Source organism: Gymnoscopelus braueri (assembly GCF_963280865.1).
Source record: "Gymnoscopelus braueri genome assembly, chromosome: 14".
NCBI classification, from domain to species: Eukaryota; Metazoa; Chordata; class Actinopteri; order Myctophiformes; family Myctophidae; genus Gymnoscopelus; species Gymnoscopelus braueri.
Window position 1 is genome coordinate 41,646,704 of NC_137619.1, and position 22,284 is coordinate 41,668,987.

General features: G+C 43.8%; 1 protein-coding gene across 1 annotated transcript in view; it reads left to right on the top strand.

Moving 5' to 3' along the window:
- The window catches only part of LOC308100128 (neurexin-1a-like), a gene marked incomplete at both ends in the record, with an annotated part of 542,450 nt that overhangs the window by 230,190 nt on the left and 289,976 nt on the right, over positions 1–22,284 (top strand). Inside the window, 2 exon segments of the mRNA XM_080449034.1 lie at positions 5,461–5,664; positions 10,894–10,920. Of these exon segments, the coding sequence (XP_080305160.1) occupies positions 5,461–5,664; positions 10,894–10,920 (231 nt within the window).

The window sequence follows — 22,284 nt, forward strand, 5'->3', positions numbered from 1 at the left end:
GGGGATCGGTCTGTCGACTTAACTTCGACGACTGGTTAATTGCTGGCTCAGAGGAGGAGGTGGCACGGCACACGGCCGTGGCCCTCTCCCACCTGACGTCGCTATGTTCACAATCAACGTCCAGAAGAGCGTTCTGGTTCCATCTCAGCGGACCACCTTCTGGGGGATCTCGCTGGACTCGAACACGCTCAGAACGCGGCTGTCCAAGGGCAGGTTAGACAGCGTCTTAGCTTGTGTGAGGTCTTTTCGCGTAGGGCGTCAAGTCACTTACAAACTAGGCATGCAGGCGGTGAGTCTCATGGCTTCAGTCATTCACCTAATCCGCTTGGGCAGGTTCTACATGAGACCTGTATAGAGGTGGCAGCGGGCTCTTCGGATCCCACTCACCTCAGGCTTTCAGCAAGTGGTGGTGTTTCCAGGGTGTCGTGGAGACACTCGGATCGTGATCGCAGGTGGCTTTTCTGTCCCAGGGGGTCAGTATAGGCGCTGTGATATCACAGATGGTCATCACCACGGACGCCAGCCTCACGGGGTTTTTCCTCGCTCTCAAACAGTTCGGTGCTCGGTTCCGGGTTGTTCTGTCTCGATCAGAACATACAACACCGCGACCATGTGCTATGTCAACAAGCAGGGAGGTTTGGCCTCCCTGGTGTTGGACGGATTGGCGTGCGAGATGGCGCTGTGATGCGACTCACGTCTCGCGTCCATTCAGGCGTTCCAGGTGCCGAGCCTCCTGAACGAACTGCTTTATGCCTTCCCACCAATAGAGCTGATCCTCCCCATGTGGGGGAGGGTCAGGCTCCGAGGGTTGTTGATGTTGCTGGTGGCCCCAGCATGGGACACGTAGAGGTCAGGAGATAACTCCTCTCCTTCACGACGTGCCTTGGGCCCTCCTTGTCGGCAGGGACTTGCTGCGGCAGGGAGGGGGGACGCCCTCAGGACCTAGACCTATGGGTCTGGCCCGTGAGAGGGTGAATTTGAGCTCGTGTGGCCTTCCCCCTGGCGTGATGGCTACCATCCAGGGCGCAAGGGCCGTGTCCACGAGGAATGCTTACGAGGTCAGATGGGGGTTGGAACAGTCACCAGTGGTGGTGGCTTTCCAGGCCTCGATGTGTAGCATTCTTACTTTCTGCAGGGAAGGCTAAATCAGGGTTTATCCTTCTCGACGGTGAAAGTGTATTTGGCTGCCATTTCGGCTTGCCACCTAGGTTTCGACGATGGCAAGACGGTGGGTCAGCATAACTTTGTGCGCCGATTTATGAACGGCGCCAGAAGGGCTAGACCGGTCAACAGGCCACTGTTCCCAGTCTGGGAGTTGACGGTGGTGCTGGAGGCACTGTGCCGTCACCCGTTCGAGCCTTTTGAGTCTATGGACCTGAAGGTCATTAGTCTAAAAACGGTCCTTTTGGTGGCCCTGTCCACGGCTAAACGTCAGTGACTTGCATGCGCTCTCGTGAGCCCGGAGTGCATGAATTTTCTGAACAACGACAGGAGGGTTTTGCTTAAACCAAACCTGGCGTTCGTTACAAAGACCGGGGTGGTGGCCCCAGATCCGGTTGAATTGGTGGCTTTTCATCCGCCTCCCTTCGCTTCGGCGGAGGACAGGCGGTTACATTGCCTCTGCCCGGTGAGAGCTTGAAGCTCTATTGCCAGAGGACGGCGGCCAGTCGCTCATCGACACAACTCTTTGTCTCTTTTGGCGTGGGGGTTCAGAGGAAGGCGGTCACCAAAGCGACGCTTTCTAGATGGATCCGTGATGCCATTAAGCTGGCTTATGTGAGTAGTGGTGTCCCTGTCCCGGGGGGTCTGAGGGCCCACTCTACTAGAGGCATGGCTACGTCCTGGGCTCTCTACAAGGGAGCTTCGATCCAGGAGATTTGTGCGGCTGCAAATTGGTCGTCACCGTCGACTTTTGCGGCCTTTTACAGTCTGGACGTGGCGGCGTCATCAATGGCGCACGCTGTCCTGGGTGTGGCTGCTGCCTCCAGGTCAGTGGAGGATAGGGAGTAGGCTTGGGGCCTTTTCTCCATATCTTCCGACTTCCTCTTTAGGTTTCCTTGGGACCAGCGGGGCTGTGTCTTGGGGATAGGGCCCTGCTCCTCATTATTATGAGGCGGACTGTGTCTGCCTGTTAGTAAATAGGGCAGACTCTAGAGTCTGTCAGGGCCTACTCTTGTTATCTATCCCGCACCCCAGCCCGGTGGGCTGGGGGGGCGCCCAGGGGCCGTGAGGTCGTGGACCTATGGCCTGGGGGTCTTAGGTCACGTCCGGGGGGGACGTGACCTAGGAGCTGAGGGGCGTGCGGGGTTGTCAGGGTTGTGTGGCTCATTACCTCAAGGGGGGTTTATGAATCCCATAGTGAGTAGTAAACGGAGAACCGTGGTAAAACTAGAGGTTACGAATGTAACCCCGGTTTTAGTAGGTTCGGAGTTTACTACTCACCAGACACCCCTTTCTGTGCGCATTTGGCATGCAGAGAGGAGAATGTTAAGAGGAAGAGCCTACGTCACGAGGGAGCTTTATACTCCCGGGTCTTCCGGACTCGTGACATACCCTTAGCCAATCAGTATTGGCACCGGGAGCGTGTGTGTTGCTCTGTCTCATCGCCTGAGGGCGCTGATATCCCATAGTGAGTAGTAAACTCCGAACCTACTAAAACCGGGGTTACATTCGTAACCTCTAGTTTCGCTGTCTTCTACATGTCTCATGCTATTGTGCCTGCCCACAGTGGTGTAAAGTAACTGAGTACATTTACTCAAGTACTGTACTTAAGTACAAGTTAGAGTTTTCCAATTTTCTGTACTTTTACTTCTACTCTCTTCTACTTCTACTCCACTACATCTCAGTGGCAAATATTGTACTTTTACTCCACTGCAATGATTTGAAAACCTGAGTTACTAGTTACTTTGTAGATCTAGATTATTATTACAAAACATACATTAACCACTTCAGCCCTATATTCATTTCTGCCATTAGAAAATAGCCGATCTACAAGCTCACAATGCGTCAAGCTTGTAGCTTGTACTTTCTACTTTTGGTACTTTTAATACATTTTGATACCAATACTTTTGTACTTTTACTCAAGTAAATCTTGAATACCATACTTTTACTTAAGTAAAACAAATAGTACTTTTTCCATCCACTGCCTGCCTCCAACACAAGGCCCTATACTGTAGTCTTGTTTTAAGTAATTCTCTTGGTACATCAGCAGGAATCATTGGCTCATACAGTATGGTGCTCTTTGCAAACCCATTCTCTCTGTATATGTTGGCTGAGATGCAGTAGTCTCTCCTACGCAGTGGTGGGGAAAGTATTCAAATGTTTTACTTGAGTAAAAGTATCAATACTGCAATGTAGAAGTACTCTGTTACCAGTAAAAGTCCTGAATTCAACATTAACTTTAGTAAAAGTACAACAGTAGTGGCATCAAAATGTACTTAAAGTACCAATAGTAAAAGTACTAAAATGTTTGAAAATAGCAGATCTAAAAGCTCACAACGCGTCGCGATTGTGAGCTTGTAGATCTGCTATTTTCAAATAGCCTATATATGAAGCAGCACTGAAGTGGTTAACGTTTCATAATATCATAATTTATATCTGCAAAGTAACTAGTAAATAAAGTTTTCAAATAATTGTAGTGGAGTAAAAGTACAATATTTGCCTCTAAGATGTAGTGGAGTAGAAGTAAAATTATTGGAAATTGGAAATACTCAAGTAAAGTACAAATACCTCAAAATTGTACTTAAGTACAGTACTTAAGTACATGTGCTTAGCTACTTTCCACCACTGCTCCTAGCGTAACAATTAATGCCAAACAAGAAACAGACACAGAGTTTAATTCAGTGTTTTGTTGTTGTTGATTTGTACAGTGTGTTTTTCATATTTTGAATGTCGCCTGTTGTCACTACTATAGTATAATTATCTGTCCAAACAGACTCCCCATTGTGCATGCTGGCTTTGATAATCACACAGATATGATGCATTTGCGTACTGAAAAAAAACTCCATATTTATGCTTCTTGACTTCCCCCTCCTAATGAGAATCCCTTTTAGAGCAAATTGACAAATTAACATACATCCCCCTTCTTTGCAGCGAGAGACTTATTTACCATGCAGAATTATGCACGTCGAAATTATACATTTATACAGGGCAGCGTTTAAAAGGTGGTTCACAGTAAAAAATCTTTAGTGTTAATTCATCCATTTGCATCTCTGAGAGTGAACAAATGTAACCAGATGGATTCTTCAGGCCCATGTGGTTACATTTTGTTCACACTGTTCAATGAACACTGAGGATTTTACTGTATGAATGATATCTGATCGTCACTGTATGCTTACATTAAGCAAGCTGCACTGTATTTTGTCCAGGCATGCAGTGGTGGAAAAAGTACTCGAGTGTTTTACTTAAGTAACAGTATCAATACTGAAATGTAGAAGTACTCTGTTACAAGTGAAAGTCTGGAATTCAAAATTGACTTCAGCAAAAGTACAAAAGTATTGGTATCAAAATTTACTTAAAGTACCAAAAGTAAAAGTACTAAAATGTTTGAAAATAGCAGATCTACAAGCTCACAACGCGACACGTTGTGAGCTTGTAGATCGTCTATTTTCAAATAGCCGAGGTATAAAATAGGGTTAATGTATGTTTTATAATGTCATAATTTGCATCTGCAAAGTAACTAGTAACTAAAGTTTTCAAATAATTGTAGTGGAGTAAAAGTATAATATTTGCCTCTGAGATGTAGTACAGTAAAAGTATTGGAAATTGGAAAGAATCAAGTAAAGTACAAATACCTCAAAATTGTACTTAAGTACAGTACTTGAGTACACGTACTTAGTTACTTTACACCACTGCAGGCATGTAACGATTTATCGTAAATCGATTTTAATCGATTCAAACAGGTGACAATTTAAATCGATTTAATAAAAAGTGAATCGCGTGGAAAGCTTTAGTTAAACTTGCAGAGTGACGCATTTTTTTTACCTGGGTTACATCTTCTGATAGTTGTACTTGAATGTTGACATGAAATAATAATCCCGTTTAGTGTTTCATTAGCGCAAAAGCGTGAAAAAAATCGAAATACAGCTTGTTGTGATGCCACTAAAATAAAGGTAAACAATAAAGATACCAAGGATTCGACAGTGATGTCACTGTTATGCAACACGGAAGTAGCACAGACGTACGCCATTATGTTCGAAGCTGGTTATAAAGATACCAAGGATTCGGTACCATGGAGAGTTTTCAGTCATTTGCTACTTTATTGAAAAGAGCATAAGAGAAAACGCAGTATTGTAAAAAAAAAAAAAAAAAGAGAAGGGAAAACACTGGATTTGTACTGAAAATCGTTTTGTGAACCTAATATCGTGATTCGAATCGTATCATGAGTTGAGTGAATCGTTGTGAATCGTGAATCGTTGTGCCTAATGTTGTCTCATGAATCCTCTCATCTCTTCTCTGCAGATGCTACCATCCTCAGCTACGACGGCAGCAAGTTCATGAAGATCCAGCTGCCCGTGGTGATGCACACGGAAGCGGAGGACGTGTCGCTACGCTTCCGTTCCCAGCGCGCCTACGGCGTCCTGATGGCCACCACGTCCCGGGAATCTGCCGACACCCTGCGTCTGGAGCTGGAGACGGGGCGTGTCCGCCTCACCGTCAACTTAGGTACCGCCGCCTCACAGGAACGCACCTGTCGTCCTGTCACTGCAGCCAAAGCTGCGTGGCGGGGCTGAAAGGAAATCAATGCAAGCCCATGTGCAGCCCACATACTGTAGTCACATGCTGCTCATAAACCCTTCAAAAGCAAAGTTTGGAAACTTGTGTTTGTTTGATCGCTTAACTGTTTTGCTGTGCTAGCAGCATTGTGTCTTATATCATTGGAAAGCCCATCCATTTCCTTTTATAATAATATTCCATTTGTAATGATCATGCATCACCGCTGATTATGTTTGTGTGGGGGGGGGTCCCACTAGTACAGATTATGTAGGTGGGTTGCTACTAGTACAGTAATCTCTCAAGAACAGATTCCGAGCTGCGCTACTGCAATCTGTCAATCCGTTCAGAACGAGTGAACATTGGCCTACAAGTGGGCGGGCCTTAGATCAGGAAGCAAGCCGCGCTTTACCCAGTCAAATGTAGTGGCCGGGATTTACATCTGTGCGTGCGTTCGCTTTCTAATGTGTTCCCACTGGAAACAAACCCAAACTCATTCAACAATGGCGTCCTCGGAGCCGACAACACCACTGAAACTTAGTTACACTAGGCCATACCCGGTGAAGTGCGCAGGCGAAAGTAGTTGCAAACGTGGGGTTATTGCGCGTCCCGTCCCGCGCGTCCCGTTGCCCCTCACTGGCTGGAGCAATTGATTCTGATCAATTGCTCCAGCCAGTGAGGAGAACCGGGCACACAGTTTTGCCCTCACCACCGTCGGTCGGTCGACCACAGAGGTTTGTCAAATTATAGGAGGATTTTAAGTTGTTCTTACATTATAGAAACACGTGGGCTTATAACCAAAACGATCCATGTTGAAATGTTGTTAGTGTTCCATGGGAGAAATGTTGTTAGTGGGAATGAAAACATAGGCGCCCCACCGGAACAGTAGGGCTGAGGGCGGACCACATTCTATTGGGTGGCCCCCCCAGAGTCAAATTCAAAGGAAAAAGACAGCAGAGGGTGCTGTTTTTTCCTTTTTTTTGACGGTGGGTTCCCAAATTGCTAGTACAGTAACAACAGACAGAGATGAGATCAAACAAACACAAGTGTCCAAAGGTTTTTGAGGGGTTTATATGACTGTGCATGAATACACACACGCACACACACACACACACACACACACACACACACACACACACACACACACACACACACACACACACACACCCACACACAACACGCCTGTTGCTGTATGTTCTTGTTGTTTGTGTTGAATAGTAGGAGATGGTATGTAGACTTTCAATGGTCAATAGTCTGCAGCTCAGCGCTCACTGCCAGTCGAGCACACAGCTGCCCTGAGCCCAGCATGGAATGCTCACTGCCTGGTCCCTCTGCTGTATCACAGTACATGACTCAAAAAGAAACTGCACTTTTTTATTTACACGCACTGATATATTTGGTCCTGCCAGTCCAGCCTCTGTTGCACACAAAGAACAAAATAATTGTCTCTACAGACTTTAGTCCCTTTTTGATAACATGCTCCTCTGCACCCAGAGGTGACAAATGACACCTGCTATGATGAACTCTTCTTTGAGCACAAAAAATACAAATGCAGTCACACACTCGCACAGTCTGCCTACTGAGTCATGCATGCCCACACGCAGACACACACACACACACACACAAACATGCCTGCACACACACACACGCACGCTCGCTCGTGTGTATTAGACACATGCGCAAAACTGCTTGTCTTTAATCTTTCTGTGTCTTTGTGTCACAGAGGGGGGTCTTCCCCTGAGCTTAATTAAAAAAGTGGCTGCCTGATTATGTTCAATCATGCATTATTCCCAGTTATCAAAAGTGTAAAGATAAAATATGATGTATATTTATTATTATGAGTTACTTTGTTGTAAATGAGAGTATAGCGCGGTTTAAACTCAAATCATCAGTGGCGCACATGTTATATAACTATGAGCCATTTTCTTATAAAGAATCATTTGGTTCTGTTTGGTAACCAGTGGATCCTAAAATTATCATTACACTAATACTCTTTAAAAATAAAACTTTAGAACGATTATGTAGAACGCAAAGAACCAGCATCTATAGGGGATGTCTTAGAAAATAATAAGAAATAAGGTTGGCTATATGGCAGAATGTTGTGATAGATTGTGATAGAGAAGGCGTTCTGGTTGTAAACTCTTTGTTGCTCCTGAAAATAAAAAAATAAAGTGTGTGTGTACATGTGTGCGCGCGTGCGTGCACTCTATGTACACCCACACACACTTGCTCCAGAGAACATCCAGTGACGCCTGGGAAAAAGTTTCATATCCCCTAAACAAAGCAGTGTTGCAGAAATGATAGCCATCTATTTCTCCTTTCCGCTGGCTAAACAGAACTGGGCTCCCTAAGTGGTGCCGTTTAGAGCGCCATACAGAAAGCACAGCCCGTCTCCACACTGTCACCTGAATGTCAGCATGTTAGTGTTGATTTTGTCAACTAAAACTATGACAAAAAATGTTCGTCGACTACCTTTTTTATTCACTGACGAAAACCAGATCAAAACTAAATAAAAAACTAAGCTATGATAAAAACTATGACTAAATATAGTGACAATTTCGTCAACAAATAAAAACTAGACTAAAATGTTGGTGAGGGACTAGTGGAGAAGAGATCCAGTAGAAATCTAAGAAAAGTCATTTTATGTTTGGTTGCGCTCGGTTGTTGCGCTCTGAAAATAGCAGATCTACAAGCGTCGCACAGTGACGCGTTGTGAGCTTGTAGATCGGCTATTTTCAGCATGCAACCAAGTGTAAAATCAGCCATTACGACGCCATCAAGGCACCGCCAAAATACGTTTTAAATCTTATGATATTTTGTCAACTAAAACTAGACAAAAAACTAAAACATTTCAGGTGACTAAAATATGACTAAAACTAAATGGATTTTTGCGTTCGCCGCGCCTCCGCCTAAGTGGAACCTACTATGAAACCCTGCTCGGCTTCTGTGTCTGCGGCTCTGTGTGCAATATTGTGTGTGTGGCGTGCACTGCCTGTGTGCAGCCGCCAGAGTGCAGCTACAGTCAAAACACACACACACACACTCTCTCACACACACACGCACACACACAAGTCTGTAAATACACAATATTTTCGAGCTGCGTTCGCTTCCAGCGTTCGCGCGTCTTACTTGTTTTTCAAAAGACTATGACTAAAAAACTAAATCAACACTGGTCAGCATGTACGGTATCACCGAAACCAAAACAGCGCCACACACTGGACAGGGCTGACCAACCACATCACACCCCCACATGCTTTGTTTTTCTTTTAGATTTTTCTGGAAAAAGAAATCCGGATTTTTTCTTTTACGTGTCACAATTTTCACTTTGGTTCCCCTAGCTGCGGCTCTTCAGAGTCTGCATTTTCTTGCCATATTGTCTTTCATTGATTTTCTTCTTTCTTTTTGGTAAAGCAGAGCAGAGCATTCCCTGTAAGGGCCGGGCTAGTGTTGGTCTCTGGCTGTGTTGCGACCACTTTTCCGCTGCGGTTGACGACACACGACATGGCAGAGCCAAGTGGACAGGAAGGTTAGGATCAGATCTGGGTCACCTTTCTCAGAGTACAACAACACCCACCACCATGGGTCAGTGAGATTGAGGAAAGGTATACTGAGAGAGAATACCACACACATTGGTAGAGACAGCCAGTGGTGGGAAAAAAAAGTACTCACATTTTACTTATGTAAAAGTATCAATACTGCAATGTAGAACTACTCTGTTACAAGTAAAAATCCGGAATTCAAAATGTTGTTGAGTAAGTATTGGTATCAAAATGTACTTAAAGTACCAAAAGTAAAAGTAGTCATTATGCAGAATTCAAGTTTTCAAATGTATAGAACTCTTTTTAAAATAGCAGATATACAAGCTCACAATGCGTTACAATGCGACACATTGTGAGCTTGTAGATCGGCTATTTTCAAATGGCCGAAATGTCTATAGGGCCGAAGTGGTTAATGTATGTATTGTAATAATAATCCAAATCTACCAAGTAAAGAGTAACTTAAGTTTTCAAATAATTGTAGTGGAGTAAAAGTACAATATTTGGATCTGAGATGTAGTGGAGTAGAAGCAAAAGTACTGAAAATTGGAAGTACGAAATGCATCAAAATTGTAATTAAGTACAGCACTTGAGTACATGTACTTAGTTACTTACCACCACTGGAGACAGCATAGGTAGAGACTAGTGCAAGATGTATGTTAGTTGTTCCTTACTTACAGTAGTGTACCAACTAACTGCTAAATAAACAAGTGCTGTCAGAATCACTACAGAAGATAAGATAAATAGCCTAATAGTAATGGTTATTGCAATATCAGCAGAAGTATTACTACTCCTTCTAGAAGCTCCTATTAAGAAATTAATTGTACAGTATAGCATATTGTTATCGAGTAAATTACTCAACAATATTACAACATTCCAAGAAAGATAACAAGGTGGAAATGTACTCTGAGAAATGTGCAACATTCTCCTATACTTGACCAGGAGCTTCATTCCACAAAAACTACTGTATATTTTAAATACAGAAATGCACATGTGTTGCAGTGTGTCCAATTGGGATCTTTAAGTATGTCTGCAAAATGTAGAATAAGGAATGGAGCCTTGGTTTATACCAACCATCTGGTTCTGCCTGACCCTGACCAAGATCTCATGCTCTCATAATGCAGGACAGCCACCACTGTGCTTTTACTATAACCACTAGCCATGTTTTATATGGCTATAAAACCATGAGATTTTTTTTTATTGATTTATTTAAATCTGCATCCATGGCTTCCAAGCTTTGTGATATGCTATTTTTCAAACAGTTTTGTTGTTGTTGAAGATTTTTGCCCATAATAACATGTCCAAAATAGAGGTGCCAGCAGGGTTAATGTGGTTAAAGTAAAATTTCAAAGCACATGTGTTATTTTTTAAATGAAAGCCATGTCGATACAGAAAGTCAAACGATGAAAAGTATTTTAATGTCCATGGCTTGATGATATTTTATGATATACCGTATGTATGTTACAGTAGGCTACTGCTGGTACCAGATGATGAAAGTGTGGCTTAGTTCTCTAGAGGAGAGAGCATCAGAGGACGGGAAAGGGTCCGTGTGTCTGTCCCCAGCGGGTGGACTGTAATGCTTTAATGTTCTGCAGATGTAACGTTGAAAGATGTATTCATGTCTCATCTATTTTTCCCTGTCTAGATTGTATCAGGATTAACTGTACCTCCAGTAAGTTACTGTTTCACCTTTCTTTCTCTTCTTTCTCTAACTCTTTACTGTGGGTTATTCTTGGGTTAAGTGTGTATAAAGCCAGCTGGTCCATCAGCTCCCAGCTGTTTGTTTGATTTATGGATTATGTGTGTATTGTGTAATTGACTTGATTGCTATGCTTTCTGTCTACAGCCATCACTCAATCCCCCAAATCACTGTTTTTTAACCACTTAAGCCCAATATACTTCGTCGCGTGACTAGTTGAATAGTCAAGACAGCTGATCTACAAACTCACAATGTGTCGCGTTGCGACGCGTTTGGGAGCTTGTAGATCAGCTATTTTTGATTTTTTTTTACATTTTTATTTTATTTCGTTTTGTTTTTACGTTTCACATTTTTGAAAAAAAATTGGAAACGTTCCCGTTTTTGTCCCCAAATAAAACCAGCCGTCCCAAAATAGGAAAGTATTTTTTTTTTTAAACCAACACTTTCATTCTACTATATCTGACTGGCATCCTGCATCGACAAAACACGTGGTGTTTTTTTGCCTCTGCCAGGATATAACAAGTCAGAGAGGAGATGGAGGCACGCTCAAATGAATGACAAGCCCACACTACGATTCTTCACACTCACCCACTTCTCCCTAATTAACAAACCTTGGCACTAGGAATCTCAGACTGATGTAAAATGCATGCTATGGAAGCACAGGTATTCTAACCATGCATGATTTCTCCCCGCAACCCCCACCTCTTTTTCTTTATTCCTTTTCTCTTCTTTTTTTTTTACACCTCTTGCAAATTGATGAGGCCTTTCAAGAGAGAAAGGAAGTACGGAGTGTGATTTTATTATTCTCATTAACCTGCCTCGCAGAGCAGAAAGAGAGAGGGGGACGGAGATGTTTCAGTGGGATTCGTACACTGTATGTATGTGTGTGTGTGTGTGTGTGTGTGGGGGGGGGGGGGGGGGGGGGGATTCGTACACTATATGTGTAGCAGTGGTGGAAAAAGTACTCAAATTATTTTCTTAAGTAAAGAATTTGAAATATAATTTGTAAAGAATTTGCTCACAACGCGTCGCAGCTTGTAGATCTGCTATTTTTAAATAGCCTAGGTATAAAATAGGGCTAAAGTGGTTAATGCATGTTTCATAATATCATAATTTATATCTGAAAAAGTAACTAGTAACTAAAGTTTTTGTTGTGGAGTAAAAGTACAATATTTGCCTCTGAGATGTAGTGGAGTAGAAGTAAAAGTACTGACAATTGTAAATACACCAGTAAAGTAAAAGTACCTCAAAATTGTACTTAAGTAGAGTACTTGAGTAAATGTACTTAGTTACTTTACACCACTGTGTGTGTGTGTGTGTGTGTGTGTGTGTGTGTGTGTGTGTGTGTGTGTGTGTGTGTGTGTGTGTGTGTGTGTGTGTGTGTGTGTGTGTGTGTGTGTGTGTGTGTGTGTGTGTGTTGGGGGGGGGGGGGGGGATTCGTACACTGTATGTGTATTGTGTGTGTGTGTGCGAGCGTGTTCTCAACAAAGAGGTTACATTGCAATATTTTGGGAGGCAAACCCTTCCCTGACATTTATTATTCAGGAACGGGTGATGAATTAATGATTGCCTCTCTGGGGTCATAAAACATGAGCCGTCTTCCTGTTTAATTATTCTGATTTGGATAGACGCATCTATCAGTCAGTACTATATCGGGATCAAAAGTTGCCAACTTGTAATTGAGACATCTGTGAGTTTACCCTCACGTCTCTGTTTGTGGTGAGTCACCCGCCACAACTATGAGGAGATGGCTCCGTTTCATGGCAAAGACGTTGCGTGTTTGATATGTGTTTTGTGAAGGGCCACGTGAAGGTTAAAGCTTGATGAGAATCGGAGTGACTTTGACAACGAGCGACGCGTTCCTCCTCCCTCTCCCTCTCCCTCTCCCTCTCGGTATTGCACCATCGTGACCTCCAGACATGCTCGGAGCCTCTCTTTACACCTTTCTAAATGCTAAGTAGCTTTCTTCATGCATCTTGCATCTCTCCCTCTTGTTTTTGTGCGGATGCAAGTCAAACGAACCACCGTAAGCGCTCTCTCTCTCTGTTTCCCTGGCTCTCACAATGCTTGGTTTAGAAGGTCGTTCTTCGTTTGTCATTTTTTTGTGTGTGTGGGTGTAATCTGAGCACAACGCTGAACACAGGTAGCTGTCTTCCTCTTGTCTGCCACACTTAACCCATTTAGACGGGGAAATAATCTGTGTAACCACTTTATCCATATTTCATGCTTTGGCAGATCTACAAGCTCATAGCGCGGCACAGATGTGGCGCTATGAGTTTGTAGATCAGACATTTTTGAAAAATCATGAAACATTTTGCAAATCTTTGAATAAATATATATATTTTAAGCAAATGTTTGTAACTCAAATCTTTGCTTCTGGGGGGTCCCTGGAAAAAAATGTTTTGAGATGGGGGTCCGCGGCCAAATACATATCATTTTGGGGGTCCTTGACATGAAAAAGTTTGAGCACCACAAAAAACATACGTTTAAAAAAAATCCTGGGTTAATTTATCCATTTGTATTTCTGAGAGTGTGTAATGTAACCAAATGGACCTACAATGGTTACATTTTTACACTCTCAGAGTTAAAAGAACACAAATGATTTTACTGATTAGTATTATTTTCCTTAACCTTTGGTTAATGTAATGTCTCTCTTGATTCAATATGATCATTGAAAAATAATTAAATATTTGAAGAGACGTCAATGGAAATGCTCCTCATTCACTCCTTCAGAGAGGAAGCAGCAGTTATTTTTTTCGTAGCCTCAGACCTAATTGTGTCAGAGGAGGAATGTTTAATTGAAGTTCTTGGAAAGAACTGTGTTAATAGCTAATGCACTTTTAAAATACCAAGCTCTATTTAAAAAAGGGTTAGTGCTTAATTTTACTTTTACTGTTTCTAGGTTGTTATTTTTTTCTCCTTTTATTATATTCGTGCCCCCCCCCCTCCCCCCTCCCCTCGTGTTAATTAATGTGTCTTGTCAGGCGCTGCAGCTCCTGGTCAGCTTGCTTGTTGGATGAGGAATTTCATCACCCATTCACGGAACACATCACTGTCAATTAGGGGACCTGGGCTCCCTGGGGCCGCCCGGAGCTGTCTGAAGAAAACACTGCCACTTCCACTTAGCGCCGCGCGCTGTGAGCTCGTAGATTGGCTATTTTCAGCCTATAAGAGATTTGGTGCAGAGAGGGGAGAGGGAAAAGAGCGGACCAGGCACATAGTCAACTAAGTATTAGTTTACTAAATATAGAGCGTTTAAGTGGTTAAACCACACTTGCAGATATATGTATTTATTTGGGGTTGGGTGGGGGAGTTGTCGGCGGTGCTCACGCTGGTGTTTACAGTGTTATTCATTTTCAGGGACTCGCACTATGATCATAATGTATGGTGAGATGCGATGGCAGCTGCTGTAAGCTTTTACAGTAGACTGTAAAAGGACATCTTGATGTGTCGTCTACGCGTCTTCCTGTGACTTTATCTTGGGAACATCACAGGCAGTGATTTTCTTCTCATATATTGGGTTATTTCGATCCTCTATTTAACGGTGCAAGAGACAACATTCTGCCGGTAGATCGTATACTGTCGTAACGTCAACACCGTGGTTGCATAAGGTTCCTTATTTCCCTGACGTACATCTTGTAAGGGAGCAATCACGCATGTTTGTTTCATTGCCAATATGGCAGCTGCCACTAAGTGTTTGGGTGGGTGGGGTTGATCAATTTAGAGCAGGGGTCTTTCAACAGGGGGTCCGGGACCCCTAGGGATCTTTGTGTGATTGGATTTTCTTTTTTTAACGAGGCGTTGTTAGCTTGCAGATCTGCTATATTTGGTTTGGTGTTGGTCTATGCAATCTATGAAAATACAATTGTATACAGTATGTAGTGGGGGTCCCTGCTTCATCTCTCTTTCAGCTAGGGGGTCCTTGGGCTGAAAACGTTGAAGACCCCTGACTTAGATTATTAATTATAAACAATAATTTGGGAACGGACACAATTATTGAAACAAATATTTCACTATCATAACATTTGGGGGTAAAGCAATACTTTCATTACACTTATTCATTTTAAATATCTGTGGATGTATTATTTTTTTATAATTTGTCTAGATAAAAAGGTGACCTTTAAGCAATGTGACTGCTACAGTACAGTACTGTTTTTCTGCATCACCCTACAGTAATATTATGCGTTAGAATTGGGGCGTTTACAATAGAGCTATACCCCCACTACAACCGTTGAGCAGCTCCACTGAAACAACGGGGGGCTAATTGGATGAGTGAAGGGCACCTGAAGGGTAGGTGTCGGAAGGAGGGCAGTCCTTGTGTTTCTCATTTATTACGGTGTATCAACCCAGATTGCTCTGAACTGGTTTAGGTGTACATACCAGCATGCAGCCATTACAGCCATTTTGATGGTGTTGCTTGCTTGAAAATAGCAGATATACAATTGTACTTGTCTTCTACTTACTGCACTTAATGTACTACCTATACCATTGGTTCTCAAAGTGGGGTCCGGGGACCCCCAGGGGTCCTTGGGAGGGGGGTACCAGGGGGTCCCCAGCTAAATTAGTTAATAAAGCGTCACAATCATTTTAACCCCTTTATCCATATGTTATACTTTGGCTATTCAAAAATAGCAGATATACAAGCTCATAGCGCTATGAGCTTGTATATCTGCTATTTTTGAATAGCCAGAGTATAACATATGGAGGCAATGTAGGGTTCAGGGGTTCAGTGTCTTGCCCAAGGACACTTCGACATGTGGACAGGAGGAGCCGGTATTCGAACCGCCGACCCACAGATCATTGGACGACCTGTTCTACTTCCTAAGCCACAGCCACCCAATGTGGGCATTATATTGGTGACGTCAGAGTAGCAGCCTCCCCCCATTTTAAGGCATGGCTCTGAAGGGGTCAGGGGTCAGTAGTACTGACCCGCACAGGGAATCCACGCCGGTATTAGAACATGTCGTGTTTAATTCTAGCAGCTGTGTTGTTGTCCCATAAACATGGTAGATAATTAAATAGACGATAGAAGATTAAGGTATCTTCATTTGCTATTCCCATCATGGCAGCCTTCACCTTCAAGCTCCATTACGCCCATGGAGCCAAGGTGAATATTCAAATCTGCCTCCGACTCGAGGTTGTCCATTAATTTGAACCGGGCCACCTCTGGCAGAGAGGTTTTGATCACTGTTCTACAGTGTATTGCACAAGGAGGGCCATGTGGGGATTCCATTTCAGCGTATACACTGACACTGTAATCACTGGCTTGCAAATAAAGCCTCCAAAATGTCAGCAATCAAAGCTCGTGAAAACAGCCGTCTAAGAGATGATTATTGTTCATTCCCCCAATGCAAAGCAATGATTCGCTTGTCCTGCATTGAAGAAAAACACTGCAGCACACATGTGTTCTGAATGATCAGTGACAACACGACACAATGTGTGAGAAATTCTATAAATATTCTATAAATAACACATTATGTGTGGAAGAAAGAAAACAAATCTTAACTCCAACAAAAATCTAGTCAGGTAAAAAGGGGGAAAATGACTGGTTCCTGGGAGAGGGGGAATTTATTTTCTGCATTCACCCAGTAGATGGCTGCTCAGATGGCTGATGGCTCAGATGACCATGAGCTGTTGGTGTATTGCTCAGGGACACTTCGAGACTTGGACTGGGGAAGCCAAAACTTGAACCGCGCAGCGGCGCAGCCTTCCGATTCCCAAGCAGCCTCTCTACCCACTCATGGCAGTCTATAGGTCAATGGTTCTCAAACTTTTTCATGTCAAGGACCTCCCAAAATGATATGTATTTGGCCGCAGACCCCCATCTCAAAATATTTAGTTCCCAGGACCCCCAGAAGCAAAGATTTGAGTTACAAATGTTCGCTTTAAAAAAATATATATATTCAAAGATTTGCACAAATCTGTACACGTTTTTCAAAAATAGCAGATATACAAGCTCATAGAGTGAGTCGGTCGGCGCTATAGCTTTCCACCATTGGTGTGTGATGTGAATGTGGGAAGTGAGGACGCTGGCGTTGACTGTTCGCCGCTTCACCTCCCAATGTATGAATGAATGAACCTACCGGTTCCGGTAGGAGACACAAAAGAGACTCTTTGTCTCCCCTACCGGAACCGCTGCCGATCATCAAATTATTGGCTTAGGAATGCGACAAAAACAAAAAAATTATAATCCATGAATTCAAGTCTCCATGGGGTGACTAATCGATAGAAAAACAAAATTTTGGGGCTGAACTACCCCTTTAAAATCAACACTCAGGATTCTCCAGTGTCTCGGTTTCATTAAACAGAGTTTACAAATAGCCGGTCTCTAGTGGGTGCCGCAGTCATCGTAATGGACACATTAGGAACTGAACATCTTCTCAAAAACGGAATGCTGCAACAAGAAAAGAAAAAAAACACACACACACACACACCAAAACGTGATGATGTTCATTTACGGTGACAGCATGGCGGTGAAGCGTTGTGTTACACGAGATGCCGGTCTACGTGACACGGTTGGGCAATTAGCTCTAAAAATACACCATCTTTTGGTGGGTCAAACGGGAGCCACGGAGCCTCCGTCTGATGCTCCATATTCATATTCACGTTTACCGGACTGTTCTCCATTCATGCTGTGTAATGTAATCAAAGACAGAACGAGCTCTTTCACACTTAAAGAGCATAACCCACTCGTCCCGATCATATTGGGAGCCAGTCTCGGTTTATGGGGCACTTAAAAGGCCATCTGAATACAACTGTGAAATCCTGAGCGTTCATTTAACTCTGAGAGCGTGCAAATGGAACCAAATGGACCCGCAAGGGTCCATTTGGTTCCATTTGCACGCTCTCAGAGTTACAAATGGATAAAATTAACGCTGAGGGATTTGACTGTGTAGCGCAAATGAATGGGTCACTATTGATTGTCATCATATGCCTTTTTTAACACCGTTTAACCTCTGAATGTTTGAACAATTTTCACAACCGGTTCTCAATTAGCAAAGCATCGATCGGAACAAGCGGGTCTCCTGACGTGGCTGTGGAGGGCGTGGCGTGCAGGCGTTGTACGCTGACCCGCTGTGCTGGGTCAGAAAGTGCTGTCGCCTCACAGCTAGAAGGTCCTGGGTTCGATTCCCGCCGGGCACGCTGTAGGGCGTGTTCTCTCCTCCGCGTCATCAGTGCCCATACCCTAGGTGGGGTTGGCGAAAGGGCCGATCTGTGTGGAGTTTGCATGTTCTTGTCCGTGTCCCCTAGGGTAGGTACCCTCACAAAAAACATGCAGTAATCCTGGTTTCTATAATGCCTCCCCCTGGTCAGTCAGGGCGCCTGATGGAGGGGAAAGGAATAACGAACTGGTTGGAATAACGTGTTCCTTCCACGCGCTACGTCCTGCCGGGGAAACTCCCCCCTGTCAGGGGATAAGAAGCGGCCTGCTCACTCTTCATGCGTTGAAGGAAGCATGAGCTCAGTTAGGGGCTCTCCCCAGGCTGGTAGAGGGAGAGTAGCGCCCAGGATTACAAGCTAGGAATTGGCACTGGGTGAAAAAAAAGAAAGGGTTACAAAAATCGTGGGATAGGCCTGGGCCGCAACGTGGCAGGTTCGAGTCCCAATCCCGACGACCTTTGCTGCGTGTCACTCCCCATCTCTTTCCCCATTTCCTGTCAGTCTACTGTCCTATATAAAAAAGCCCCAAAACAAATATTAAAAAAATAATAATAATCGTGCGATAAAAAAATATTAAAAAAAAAAATCCCTCTTCGGTCCGCCCTGGCGAGTCGCGGATGTAAAGGGGGGCAGCGTCCAGAAGAACCCGTATCTAGCATGTCATCTGGCCAGTACAGCCGGTGCACACAGATTGACTGGATAATCACATCTCCTCCTCTAGCCCCTGTACCGGCTATACTTTCTCCACTTGCTCCCCTCGGGCCAAAGTCAATGAGGCAAAAGGAGAGGCAACTGTAGATCCATCACTGCGGATAGATCACCATCAGGCGAGGACACTAGAGAGGTCCCGGGTATACTGCAGTGAAGCCCCGACTAGAAAGGTCCTCGCTATCTTTGGCCGGCGGCGGCGAAAGCAAAAGACCAGAGCGGCTCGGACCGTACAGGCAACGGCCCTACTGCAGGCATAATCCTATATACCTCAACAGTGGTCTGTGTCACGCAGGAGCTTGCGTTTCTTAATACGTTTGACCTCTTTCCTCCCCCTTTTTCCCTTTTTCTTTCCTCCATGGAGAGAGCAACAAGGACAGGATGATGGAAGGCAAAGATCAAGCATCCTTTCAAGTCTGACTCCATCCCATTATTTCATATCTTACCCCCCCCACCCCCCCCTTCCCTTTTAATCCCTCGCACCAAGTCGTGTGGTTTCAATCCCGCCCCGGTGTTTAGTGCTTACAAAGCAGAACTGTGCCTCAGAGATTGAGTGTGTCCCAGTGCTTTGGCACCCTCACACATTTGCATACACATTGCACTGGGGGGGCTTTGAAGATAGTAGAAAAAGAGGAGGGGGGAAATAAATAAATAGCCATAAATGGGTTCGGTGGAATGAACCTGTCCCCGTCCCCCCCACGTCCCCCCTCCTGAATTGCCTCCCCACAGTGGCTGAGGCATCTGAAGCCTGGGGACTTTTAATATTGTCACAGTGGTGTGTCTTCAGTGGTCTGTTTGGTTATGTGTATGTGTGCCTAGCAGGGGAACACGCAAGGGCTAAGTATACGACATGATACAAATTTTCCAAGACATCCAAGACAACAGACGGGGGCCCTAATAACCGCACGGCTTCCATGTGGATCTCAGACTTTTTAGGTTGCCAGTCTATGACATCAGTCCGCTGTGATGAATGACTCTAAATTGGGGCAAAGGTTTCAGCCCCATTCGACCACCTATGACTTTTAACACATTAAAGGGATAGTTCACCCCCAAAATGACATTTTTTCCTATCGATTACACATCCCATGGAGACTTGAATTCATGGAGATTTTTTTGTTTTTGTCGCATTCTTAAGCCAACAATTTGATGACCGGTGGCGGCTCCGGTAGGAGACACAAAGTGACAACTTTGAGTCTCCTACCGGAGACATTAGCATCTTTCCGCTGGTCATCCATTTTTGGCTTAGGAATGCGACATAAACAAGGAAATCGCGAAGTGACGCGCTGTGAGCTTGTATATCTGCTATTTTTGAATAGGGTTTCAATACTTACATTATAAACATTAAAGTTAAATACTATAGTACTAACATCATTGAAAAACATTGTGGAGATAAGTCCTAATTGGCCTAATGGCAGCGTGCACAAGAAATCGGTCGCTGGGCGGATCCACTGGTTTGCGAGATTAACCCCGGACACACACAGAGACCCACAGACCGACAGACAGACAGTATTTCTAGATGGCTCGCCTCCTACAGAGTCATGCCGTAGTATAATTGGGTATGGGTATTTCTAAATACTCTAACTGTACCTTTGAAGAGAGATTGATTGATTTTCTGGAAAATGAGTTGCGGCACACGGTTCTCTCTCGTTCTTTGATGGCTGAATGTGATTACGGTCTCTCTTCTGATCTTTTTTGGCACCTTGACAGGTTGTTGTGATATCCTCATTCATGTCTGCTTGACTGTGGCACAGTTCCAGCAGCAGTGTTAGAATGGTTGGTTTTTCAAAATGTGTTGATTGCTGAAGTGAAAGTCCATTAGTATACGTGCAGTTTCTATAACAATACCGGGAAAGAAAATGTAACAAAATATAATAATGATGGGCATGCTATGATGACCTAACCAACAGGTCACATAACAATACAATACACATACTAAGCTTTTGTCTGGCTTTCTCACTCAAGGCATATCCACACCCACTCATGTTCTGCTGCTGTGCAAATAGAAATCACATTCTGTATTTTCGCTTCTTTTTTTTTTCTCTCTCCTATACTGATTTGTGACGGGCCTAAACTTATCTGCCATTCCATGTCAAGAGGCTCAATTTTTAATACCGGCGTTCTTCTCTGCATCACTATTTCGTTTATTGTTGTTTTGGATGAGAGAAATAGAATATTGGGTTGCCAGTCTGATAGGTAAACAAGCTGGAGAGTGATGCCCTGTAGACTAGAGTCTTGTCTTGCTCTGTTGAAGCTGTCCGGTAGTCATTTGCTGCCACCAAGTGGCCTGTTACCAAATAATACACCCACATAACAAGCTTACAGAAAGGCATTTATGCTTTCATGAGCTTATCTCCCCATTTCCATTGTCTATTGCTTATAACCCCACCTGGCATGATCACATCGTATTGTACATGATATCGAAGCGTGTTCGTCCTTACAATTTGTCTCTGATAGGCTACAGAGCAGATGCGAATCCCATGCAACATCAGCTTGCTTTAACCCATTAAGACGGAATATTTGTGCAAATCTTTGAATGTATTTACATTTTAACGAGTGCCGTGCTATGAGCTTGTATATCTTGTATATTTTTGAATAGCCCAAATAAATCTAGAAATGACACGAGATGCGTTCCCGGTCTCAAAGGGCTAAGAATATCGTAACAACCTGGCTTCTTCATTTGAACGGCTGCCTCCATCCTCCATTGTTTGAAGAAAGCAGTGTTCAGTCAGAACTCTATAAACTCCAGAGGTTCCCATCTAATGAACCGTCCCGAACAGAAAATGCAACTCGGGAGCGATGTGTTTTTTTTATGGCCCATTAGCTATGTTTACCTTCCTCTGTCAAACCACTTAAACTCACACTTTCCTCCTTACCTCCCTCTTTCTTTCTCCATCTCTTTATCTCCTCTTTCTTAGTTTGTCTTTTGATGATGTATGCGTGTGTGTACTGTATAGGATGATTCATACTTAGCGTGCGCTCCTGTGTCGTGGCACCGAGTATATCAGATCTATAAGCTGAATTGCACTTATTCACCTTATTCTTGGCCCTTCTCCGGGCGGCGCCATTGCCCTTCAATATCAATATCTGTCCACTTCCTCCCTAGTAGGCTAAAGGTGTAATGCAGGTAATCGGTGTGTTGCCAGGTCTATGGAAACAAGCCCCCAAAAAAGCAACCAGGCTAAGTTTGACCACTTTACGTCAGTTATTTTAAAATAGCTGATCTACAAGCTGACAACGCGTCACATCGTGACATGTTGTGAGCTTGTACATCTGCTATTTTCAAAAAAATATGTGGGGAAAACTGAGATTTTATGAATATTTTTGAACAACAAAAATCTTGTATGGGGGTCCCTGGCACAAACTATTTTCAGATGAGGGTCCGCGGAAAAATACATATTAATCTGAGGGTCTTTGACGTGAAACAAATTTGGGAACCACTGGTTTAAAAGACATTAGGAAGCAAGGCAA